The following is a 12,086-nucleotide window of genomic DNA, read 5'->3' as shown; positions in this document are numbered from 1 at the left end:
CACACACCTTTAAAGTCTTTGCATGCCACATGTGCGACTGTGCATGCATGCATGGTATATCTCATCATACATTACCACACACAAGACCTGATGTTTCTCTCGTGTGACCCCCTGATGCGCACAATGGAGCATAGTCTGGCCCTTGACTTTGGTGGCAGCTAGCAACATGGACAGAACAGAAAGATCCTGAGAGAGATGTTTGTTCGTTTGACTTTCGCCTTACATGCATCCATGTGTTGTGTTGTTGGGAACTGGGCAAGGAGTTGTTGGCGCGCGATGATCTGATGGGATCGAACTGGAGTGCGTTGCATTGGGTTTCACTGCATATCGCTTGCAGAAAAGACACCCGGCCCCTTCGTTCTCCCTAGCTAGCTAGAACACACGCGCGCGCACAGCCGCACACACACACACTATCTGCAGGCCATCGATGAAAGGCTATGTAGACTGTAGTACTATACCAATGGCTTGCTGAAGAAGAAGAAGTAGCTGCTAGTTTTTAAGAAACCCCAAATATATTTGAGATGGAATAATCCTTTTTTTTTTCTCCATCTGTTGCATTACATCAGATGTCAAGTCTCTGACCGGAAGCACACATGGAACAGTTCGCACTCATATATAGCAAGCTCAACCATTGGCTAGCTGGCTGGCTGGCTCTCTCTAGTCTCTACATAGGATTAGGAGAGACAAGCGAGAGAGAGAGAGAGAGAGAGAGAGGGAAGCAGAGGAGAGAGAACGTAGAAAAGGCTACGCAAAAAAAAAGTGGCAGCAAAAAAAATTATATAAGTGGGGGCGCGATATGGCTTTGTAGATTTGTTTTGCGTTAACAATTGGCATAATGTCCTCTTTGGGCTTAATTAAAATAATATAATCCTTTGGTAATTAGTCTATCTTTACCTTTTGGCATGCATGATGTGTGCATGGACATTTGGTCCCCATCTGTTGTTGAGTGTGCTCCCCCATCGTCGTAGCCTGGCTTTCCCTTCCTTCAACTCCACTCAAGAGACCGTGCATGCATGCTCCTCCTCCGATCGTCCTAGCTAGCTACTTATTAATCTTGACGCCAAGCAACAAGATCGACCGACTCCCCCGCGCGGCCGGCCCAAACGTCGATCACAGCTTCTTCTTTCTTTCTTTCTTTGCCATCCTCTCTCACAAATACACATCAGGAGCTGCTGTTGAAGGAGTACTATACTCAGGAGAGAGAGAGGGAGAGAGAGAGATATGCTGTGGCAGGGGCCGGGTTAGGTTTTGGAAGAACTTGTCAAATCACAGCATTTGATGCTAGCAGATCCGGGAGGTAAATTTAAAGTCACAAGTGTTTTTTTCTTTCTTTCAAACACCTCCATTTCAACGACCGCACTTTTTATCTCATCTACTACTGTTTGAGTGACGCATCGCATGAGAGATGCATGCTTGTGCTTGTTGCCTTGCTCACTTTGGGCATTTCTCACTCACTTTCCCCTGCCCACCACAGCGTGGTCGATATCCATCTCATGCCAAGTTCGGCCCCTTCTCCTCATGCTGCATACTACAACAACGCATGCCTTGCCTTGAGGCAGTACGCATAAGAGAGCATGCCGCGGCAGCAGGCTGCAGAGGGGAAGAGAGCCGAGCCGAGCCGAGCGTGACCGGAGTAGATTCCTTTGGTGCGCACAAGTCACACAGTCCACAGAGGGGCGCCAGTTGTTGTTGTTGCAGTCTAGGCCTTGTTGTTGATGTTGCACACATATGCAAAGATCTCTTCCCTCTCGCCACAAGGGATAAGAGATCTCTCTCCTCCTCCCTGTGTATTGTATGTATCTGCATGCGTATCGATCCATATGACATGTACTATACATTCTGATGCAATGAGTGTACGTATATATATATACACGTGATGTACAAAAAATAAATATACTTTTTTTTTTGCAGAGTTGGAAGCAAGGGATGCAGCATGATATATACCTGCTGCTGCTTGACACAGAGGCACATGCATGTCCCTTTTAGTGGGCAATGATGGTGTGCAGGTGGAGGTGATGATAGTTTGCCTCATCTGGGCGGCCGGGGGAGGGACTGAGACATTCCATCCGAGGCCATGCCGCCTCACATTCACAGCTACGCACCCCCTGCCCTGCAATATTCCGTTTGTTTGCTAATGTGTTGTATCGAGATGCTTTCGATGTGAGTCTTCACTGCCCCTCCTCCTCTCTCTCTCTCTCTATATATATCTCTCTATCTCTCTCTCATGCACTGTTGCTTGGGCTAGGATTGCATGCATGTGATCTTGCAAGCAAAGAACGTAGCCAATCGGGGACGACTAGTGTACCTAGCTGCGGGTGAAATACCACCACAAGCATGCTGCATATGCATGCGTGTGCAATGTGCAGCAGTGACATAGGGGGAGGGATCGGAGGGCCAGGTGAGGTTCCGGTGTGCTCTCGCAAGTCGATCACAGGGCCATCAATGGAGATCCCCACCCTGGGACAAAACATGAGTCCGCTCTGTCTAGTCTCTATTCACCCATTTAAAGCATTGCGTGTGTGTGCACACACTCACTCACACACACACATAGAGAGATAGAGAGAGAAGAACAGACGACAGAAGATGCATGGTAGCCTAGCCGTCCAAATCGTCAGACTAGCTATGTGCAAATCTTTTGGAAAAGGGAGCATCCTGAGGCTTCCACAATGATTTAAAAACTTGCATTGCCCTGCTACGTACGTAGCTCTTTTACTATCAAGACCAGCAAACTAAACACTGGTCTCACGATAATTAAGCACCAAGAAACCAGGACATGATTATTACTGCTATTGAAATTTCAAGCCATGCGTTCTTGCTAGCTTGCACACACTACTATACCCAATATCTTAAAAGCGCGGAGGAGAACCATACAAAAGCCTTATCAGACAAGTGTGATCATTAGGTGCAAATAGATCGGTAAAACAAAGCCTTATCAGACCAGCGCAGTTCCTAACACTGTCCAATGGCCAAAATCTACACATGGTCTTTTTTTCGTAATTTTTTTAGGATTAACTGGTCAAACAATTAGGTGCATGCATGGTATACGGTCAACAACGCTCCCAACATATATAAATAAACACTTTCTCGTCACAATATAATATGGTTTCCTTGCATAATAATAGGATACGATAGTTTGATTATATGCACACTTCCACTCATCATCAACGTATTACACAAAGATCAACTAGCTTTTAGAGGTGGCAATGTGGTAATTAAATCCCCACCGGGTATTCCATTGCTACCCCATATCCATAGAAAAAAAATTCTTTGCATCCGGAATGCAAAGAATATCTTTTACAGCCCCTCATATTCACTACCTGGCAGTGGCGGACGCAGAACAAAATTTTAGGTGGGGCGACACCATAAGAGACAAACCACGATACTAGATGACTAGATAAAAACAGCTTCATGATAATAACAAGGTTAGGTGATAATACTAGGAGCGTTTTAAAATGATATGAATATCAGAAAACCATTTTGGCCACCCTACAGAAAGGCGGGTGAAGCGGTCACATCGACGCTTCATTGTGGTGAGTCTGCTTTGAGATGGCGATGATGAGGCAGCATACGAGGAGCAGCGAGGGCAAGCGGCTGGGCAGTGGTAAGCGACAACAATTGTTGCATTGCGATGATGTGTGGGGACCCTGGTGACATAGTGAGGGCAGATGGTGGTGGCACCATGGTGCCAAGGCAGGATCCCACCAATAGCTTGCCCACCAGTCGATGCGGAATAAGAGGCAAAATAGTGGCGCTGCGTGTGGGATCCCGACAATGCGATGAACTAACGAGTGACGAGAAGACAAGGTGACACTGGAGCGGACAGATCTGGTCACCCACTACCGATCCAGTCATGATCGAAGGAGCTATCGAGCCACGAGTAAGTCGAGTAGCTAGCCGCTAGAGGAAGAAATCGAACTATTTGTATGGAGAGCGGGCTAAGCAATGGACTGTCGAGAAAAAGTTAGATTAAAACTAGGTTTTATTAGATTTGGTTGTACCTACTATATAATTTTTTTTATTTTGATGTATATCTAAATCTAGGTATAATAACATATAAAAATTGAGGTGAGGCCATGGCCCCCTTTGCCCCACCCTTGGATCCGCCTCTGCTACCTGGTGATCCATATAAATAAGAGAAAAATAAATTACTAAAGTGTTAAGTTACAAATTTTGATCTGTTTTTGTGGGCCTCTGTGTGGTGGATGCGATAGGCTGTAAAAGAGGGTGCTTGCATCGGTGATGTACATGATTTTTTCCATATCCACACCCGCCACAAAAAAAAACAACTCTGCTCGGTCACTCATACACACACACTGGTGGGTACAAATTTTCTTCTGTGCCCCATACCTATATGGGTCAAAGTCACCCGTCAGGTCACCCATACCCATAAAAGTTAAGCATCTATCAAAACAACACATTACATAAACGGTGGGTTTTGAACTAATAAGTCGTAATACAATGCATCTACCAAAACAACACATTACATAAATGGTCGGTTTTGAACTAATAAGTGGTAATACAATGCATCCATCGATCCTAATATATATATATATATATATATATATATATATATATATATATATATATATATATATATATATATATATATATATATATATATATATATAGTACTTGTGGTTATGGAGTAGAAATCTATTATATAGCTAGGGTTTCATGTTGTTTTAGGTTATACCAAGTTTATCTTTTAGGTTTAGAGCAAGTTTATAAAGACTATTTTATACCTATGGGTTAAAAGATATGGGTGACTGCAGAACATTCCAATATAATACATGTATACCTATTGGGTGAATGTTTTTGTCCAATAAAGGACTCATAGGTACAATTTTTAGTCTATATAAATCCCCTATTAGAGTAAATAATCATCGAGTATCAGGACCCATATGTACTCTCTAGCTAATTTCAAGTTTTCAACAACCGGATTGGAGCTACCCTACTTTGACATATTTTCTTCAACCATGCATATTCCCATCGACACGTACAAGTAAATAATCAATTTAATTTATGATTTGACTACTTGAAATAGTGCAATCTTGTGTATGTATTATCACCATACGAGTTGTAGATACACAACAAGGGCTTCTTTCTAAATATTTTACGGTGGAAAACTTGTATATTTCACACTTCTTATGGATCCAAGCATTGTGTGTTCGAGGTAGCTCTTCAACAACGTAAGGTAGTGTTTGGTTCTAGAGCCTAGTTACATAGAATGACTTCGTTCCAAGAATGGAATGGTTTCATTCCATGTTTTGGAGATAGAATGGAGTTCAAGAGTGTAGGTAGCACTGAGTCACTCCATCAATTATATATTTGGGAGAAGCCATAAGAGTGTGATCACCATCATCTCTTGTTGGTGAAGGAGATTCGAACGGGGACGCTCGTGAGCAAAAATGTTCGATAGTTTTTGGGGAGCAGTGGGATTCAATATATTAGGGAAATATTTTTTGAACCTGCTCTGTTTCAGACTTCCGTAAATCAAACACTACTAAAGATTTACTAGAGCCACGAAGTTCCACCTCGTTCGAGAATAAACGCTACATATATGTCTTTTTTGTTTTTTCTTAGTGTAATAAACTTTGTTGTATTAGATGCCATCTAGCTTGTGTTTGCACTTTGTTCCCTTTTAATGAAATATATGCTTAGGCGCATTTTCTAAAATAAGATAGTAAAGCTAAGATAATAAATGTAATCTGGCAAATTTTATCACATTTATGACTTGATTTTCACCGGAAATTTGTATACTTGACCTATTTAACTAGTTTGACTAAAGAAATACACTCATATTCATAAATTTAAGCATTTCTATCATTGAAAATTTGTCCACACATATAAGCATTTCTTGCCTACTCCAACCCTCATGGTCTTTATACCTACCATTTAAGTTAATGCATGTATAGGGAGGAGCTAATTATAATTGTGTGATTGATGACAGTCCTAGTGCTGAAAACCATATGTAGTTTCTATGCGTAGTAATACATTCTATTAATAAAATAGAACCAAAAGAATCTGAAAACCACAAATAGTTTTCATACCTATCAATCTTTTGTATCAGTACAATAGAATCAAAAGGAACTCTCATGTTTGCCAAGGAAGTTTAGAAATTGTTGTATTACACTATTGGAAAGATGATCTTTGCCTAGTGTTAAATTCTTTGTCGAGTGCAAATCCACGGGCACTAGGCAAGAAGTCCCTTTGAAGAGTGCAAAAGAGGCTTTGTCGAGTATCTATGACACTTGGCAAAGAAGGTGATTCCTGTAATGTTAGGTTGTGCTCAGGAGAGCGTACAAATAACCTTGCAAAATATTATTCTATATTGTAGACTATATTGTTTATAGAGTAAAGTTTGAAATAGGAAGTGAACTAAGAAATGGGATAGAAAGGCTACCATAGACAACCTTAGTTATGAAAAAAATGAGAAGAATATATACCATTAAACTACATTATGATCTAACGACAAAAAATGAATAGAATATCAAAGAAAAAGAAAAAAAATAATTTAGATTTTATAATAATCTAACATCAAAATCAGTGCATCTCAAATATGTCATCATCCTTTCAAATCTCAACAAAGCATCCACGAAAATACGAAAAGATAGATGTAGTACATTAAACTCTTGGCCAAAGATAGATGTACCAGGATGTGTCGGTTTAGAAAGTGCAAGCCATCACTATCGTATTCGAGAGGGTGACTCGCGGATGTTACCTCAAAACTGTCTACTTGTTATATACACACTGCATATATAAATTATTTACATAGATATTACATATAGAAATTTTATTCTCATTGGATTGTTTCTATAGAGTAATTTTTATTCAATGAAATGCCTTATCTCTATCATCTACCTATCATATTTCTTCATATCTTTATTTGTGTATGGACATAGTTTCTTATCTAAGGTAACATTTCTTGTCCTTCTTCTTTAATTTAAGTGCCATGTTATTTTTTTGATTAGTTGACATCCTAATTAATAAACACACAAACCATCTAGTTTTATGGTGGGGAGTGCCCTGAGGGGCATCACAATTCACAATAATTTGTAGTCTTCCTTAATCTATCATAAAAATTCTAGAATTATGTATATTTGTAGCAAAGACAGTAAGAAGACATAATTTCTACAAGTCTAATTCATATATAATCAAATTTTCCTTCTGTACCTCCTTCCTCTTTATATTGCTAATCTAACTTTCACATAATGCTCATAAATTCCCACCTATGAAACTTTCTATTTTTAATAAAATTGTTTTTATTTACATCATTTTCAACCTAGCTTGTTTCATGGTACATTGTTTCAGTTTAATCGACCATTTATCTTCTTTAAATGTTCAATTCGTTCATTTGAATGACCATTTAGTCCAATAATGGATTAACAGTTGGTGACTAGTTGATTAGTGTTTAGCGTTTCATTCATAAAACGTTTTGCACTTAGGGTCTGTTTGGTTGAGCTGTGGCCGTGGAAAAAAAGTCGTTGTGTGTTGTGAGCTATAAAAAAAGTTGATGTGGACTAAGAGCTATAAAAAGCTAAAAAACCGTTTGGTGAAAGCCACTAAAAGTTCTTACATATGTATTTGCACAGTTCCATCCAAAAGTCATTAAAAGTATATCCAAATATATTTTCAATTTTGCACTGAAAGAAACCAGGCTTTTGGAAAACACTGCTTTCTGGTTCGAACCCTTTGGTTTGCTTTTGTTTTTTACATGGCAAAATACAAAACCAAAAAACAAACCAAACACACCCTCGCAGAATTGTGTCATACCACCGCATGCATTTTCTTGAGTCCTAATATTGGCCCTTAGATTTGTTTGTTCAACCCCTGCATAATCCAATTATTTCAGCTTTGCTAATTAGCTAATATACAAACTCATTATAAGCTAGCTTATAATTAATCAGGAACACTTTGTTTATATAATCCTATAAGGTTATCTCCAGCGGCTTATCAATCCCTATACACATTTTCAAACTCAACTCTACGAAAAATACAGTTTACAGATAAAAACAGTGTTTTAGGTGACCTTATGAGTGAACTGTTGGACAGGTCTAAACTATCTATAGCTTCCCCCACACCTATATATAAGTTGTATTTGTATTATTTAACTGATGCGTTAAACATGGGGGCTAATATAAGCACGAAATTTGCATCCATCTTGCGTATACATGTACACAAGCACATGGATACAATGGAACTTTGAGAAGATTTGGAATCGCTGGATTCTTATTATTCAGAGACAGCACCCGCTCAAGCCGCGCCTCATGAGAAGGACTGAAAAGAAAACTAGAGGCGAGCTGAGCTTGGCACATATATCAACAATGAGTACAGTAGTTTTTTTTGGTAGCAGAAATGCAGAATCCATGTAATAGAGATTAGTAGCCTGGCTTAGCGTAATGAATATAGTATTTGGTTGTTTAGGCCCACCGGCACCAACTCTTGGAATGTTTTAGTTAGATTCCTCCATTCCTTTGGCCTTCCCAAATCACACGCACCACGATCCACCAGATAAAAGACAACTCCCTGCACACTCACTCACCCTTGCTGCCACCTTTCCCCTGCCTCCCTCCGTCCCACTTCTATTCCTAGTTCCTAGAGAGAGAAAGCATCCACTTCTCTCCCACAACCAGCTCTGTCTCTCTCTCTCCCCTTCGCCCTCCGAGTTTACACAATGCATCTACTAGTAACTCCTACTAGTAGCTAACTAGGCTATGGGCGAGTAGGTAGTGGCAAGGTACTGCGTAGTGGTGTAGCTGATGAGCTGCAGCAGCCTCTCAGACTCTCACACAAGCACACCTCTGTATTTTTGGCAGATGAGGATGTCCTGTCACGGAAGCTGCAGCTGCGAGGCCAGTCGTCCCAACCCCAGCCCCAGATGCTGCTGCCGGACGTCGTGCGCCCCTATTAAACCCGCCAGGAGATGAGATGCACGTCCTTCCACTCGCGCTCCACCCCCTCATGCTCCTCGCCTGCCATCACCGCCGACTCCGGCCGCCGCCGCCGCTGAAGAAGAAGAAGCTCGGCCTGCGCCGTCCAACGACCGACGAAGCTATGCTCAGCTCACTCCACCACCACTCCTCGTCCTCCTCCGACACCGACAACAACAATGGCAACAACAAGAACGGCAGCAGCAACAACAGCGACGTCCTCGCGGCGGCGGCGGTGCCGTCCGCGCGGGACCTCGTGCTCGCGTGCGCCGACCTGCTGCAGCGCGGGGACCTCCAGGCCGCGCGCCGCGCCGTGGGGGTCCTCCTGTCCGCGGCGTCCCCGCGCGCGGACGCCGCCGATCGGCTCGCCTACCACTTCGCGCGCGCGCTCGCTCTCCGGGCGGACGCCAGGGCCGCCGCCACGGGCTTGGTGGCCGCCGCCGCCGCGCGGCCGGCGTCGTCCGCCGCCTACCTCGCGTTCAACCAGATCGCGCCCTTCCTGCGCTTCGCGCACCTGACGGCGAACCAGGCCATCCTCGACGCCGTCGAGGGCGCGCGCCGGATCCACATCCTCGACCTGGACGCCGCGCACGGGGTGCAGTGGCCGCCACTGCTGCAGGCGATCGCCGAGCGCGCCGACCCGGCCGCGGGACCGCCGGAGGTGCGCATCACCGGCGCCGGCGCCGACCGCGACACCCTCCTCCGCACCGGCAGCCGCCTCCGCGCCTTCGCCCGCTCCATCCAGCTCCCCTTCCACTTCACGCCGCTCCTGCTCTCCTGCGCCGCTACCCATCAGCAGCAGGTCGTCACCAGCGCGAGCACCACGACCAACACCACCACTTCGAGCGCGGCCACGACGAGCCAGCTGGAGCTGCACCCGGACGAGACGCTAGCCGTCAACTGCGTCATGTTTTTGCACAAGCTAGGCGGGCACGACGAGCTTGCCGCCTTCTTGAAGTGGGTCAAGGCCATGGCCCCCGCCGTGGTGACCATCGCGGAGAGGGAGACAATCGGCGGGGGTTTCGACCGCATCGACGACCTGCCCCAGCGGTCCGCGGTAGCCATGGATCACTACTCGGCCGTGTTCGAGGCGCTCGAGGCGACTGTGCCGCCGGGGAGCCGGGAGCGGCTGGCGGTGGAGCACGAGGTGCTCGGCAGGGAGATCGACGCCGCGCTGGGTCCCTCCGGTGGGAGGTGGTGGCGCGGACTCGAGCGGTGGGGAGCCGCGGCGCGCGGCGCCGGATTTGCGGCGCGGCCTCTCAGCGCTTTCGCCGTGTCGCAGGCGCGGCTGCTGCTGCGGCTGCACTACCCGTCGGAGGGCTACCTCGTGCAGGAGGCGCGCGGCGCGTGCTTTCTCGGGTGGCAGACGCGGCCGCTGCTGTCCGTGTCGTCGTGGCAGTAGCCCGCCGCCGCCGCCACTGAGGACGAGCCTTCTCTACCTGCTGCGTGCATGCATTCATGCCGGCGGCGCCGACGGACGGACTAGGGTTTGCCTCGCTCATCACTAGTCATCAGTACCGCATATATAGAGCTAGCGTATATATGAGCATTGCATTTTGTAGCAATAATATTGGTTGTTACTTGCGCTACGTACGTACTTAGCAAGATCTCATTGTGATTTTGGAGGATGGGTTTGTTGGGTCAATTGGAAGGAGGAAACCCTAACCCTAGCTTGCTGTGGTTTAATTGCTGTTGATCTTGGCAGCTTGGATGGATGGATGGTTAGTTGGTTGGTTGATTAGCACTCTTGTTAATTTGAGGAGTTTAAGTCCATATGTAGCCTTGCATGCATGGAATGGCGGCATTGGAACAAGTGAAGAGGTCGGCCTTCAGGCTTTGTTCGGCTAGCAATTTCTTCAACGTACTAAAATCGGCTTTGCTATTATATTTTCATACTTGTATCTATCTATCTATCTTTTATTTATATATTTGTTCTTTCATCTGTTTCTCTCAATAGCTCATGTGTGGATTCCATACTAGTAGGGAGATTTTAGTCGTCTATATTATTAATTATTTGTTATTTTGATGTGAGATCCTGCTCTTCTTCGTTTAAGTTGGACGTGTGATCTTGCAGAATGTCCTCTTCTGACCGTTCTTCGTTTTCTATTCATGTGCGCAATAATTTAGTTCAAATAATCAGAGGCTTGGAGGAGAGGAGGATCTTGTAGCTCCTAGCTCACTTGCATGGCCTTGTTATATAAACATTGCTGCACTTCACTTGCCTGTTGGCTCTCTTCTTGATGCCGTTGTTTGTATTATATCCAATCATGCGTGCTTTGTCTAGCACTAGCAATAAACTAATGGGCCATTTTGCTAGTCTGTGTTGTGTGGGTGTAATCATCACTCCCCGGCGTTGCAACTTGCAACAACATGCCACAATTTATATATATATATATGCGCATATACTAAGCAAATTACATGCTAAGACACCTACTAGTGTTTTTCTAATGTGCCCTTGGCAGGAAAAAAAGTAGGTGTGTCTCCTCTCCTGCCCAGGGAGAAGGGGGTCTGGGTTCTTGTTTTCTGTGCTATGCCCCAGATATGCTGGTAAGCTGTCTTTGGGAGGGCATGGCAGTGGCATGATCCCATGCATCAATGCCAACCCTAATCCCTGTCTCCTGTCCCCTCAAACAAAATCATGGGATTTCTCAAAACCAGGCCACCCCTTTTGGTGGCCAGCTTGCTCCTGCCCCGGCCTTAATCCCTCCTCTCTCTCCTGGCCGTGTTCCCTGCCTCTCCTCTGTTCTTCTCTGTGAAAAGATCATTCCCTTTTGGCAGGTCCCATCTTCTTCTTGAATTCTTTTCTCTCTCCATTTCCTTGGGATCTTTGCATGCATGCATGGCTTCTTAATCTGTTCCTCAAAGAGAGAACCATGTCATGACCTACTTGCATTTGATTCCTTGGATGCTTGCTTGTCTCTCATGTTGTTTATATAATAATAAGTAGGTAGGTTGGCACCAGTACTCCTCAAAGTTTATACACCCACGCACTACAGTATGTTTGCATGTAGGAGCTCGGGAAAATGGAAATTGAAAGAACGAGTGAAAAAAAAGACAGGTACAATAAAAAGCTGCAACGGACTCTCCTTTATCAATTTAGAATTTCGTTATTTGAAAAAACTAGCATGGCATAATTAATGCACGATCTTTTGCTTT

At 44.6% G+C, this 12,086-nt stretch overlaps 1 protein-coding gene across 1 annotated transcript; it reads left to right on the top strand.

Moving 5' to 3' along the window:
* Window positions 1-960: 960 nt before the first annotated feature.
* Window positions 961-10,872, top strand: LOC103638811 (protein MONOCULM 1). Its single transcript, XM_008661623.2, has 3 exons — window positions 961-1,297; window positions 1,912-2,160; window positions 8,817-10,872. The coding sequence occupies exon 3, from the start codon at window positions 8,929-8,931 to the stop codon at window positions 10,330-10,332; it is 1,404 nt and encodes a 467-aa protein (XP_008659845.1). The 5' UTR covers window positions 961-1,297; window positions 1,912-2,160; window positions 8,817-8,928; the 3' UTR covers window positions 10,333-10,872.
* Window positions 10,873-12,086: the final 1,214 nt, after the last annotated feature.

This window comes from Zea mays, chromosome 9, assembly GCF_902167145.1.
Source record: "Zea mays cultivar B73 chromosome 9, Zm-B73-REFERENCE-NAM-5.0, whole genome shotgun sequence".
NCBI lineage: Eukaryota > Viridiplantae > Streptophyta > Magnoliopsida > Poales > Poaceae > Zea > Zea mays.
Note: the sequence above shows the minus strand (reverse complement) of the source record. Positions and strands in the feature narration are given on the sequence as shown.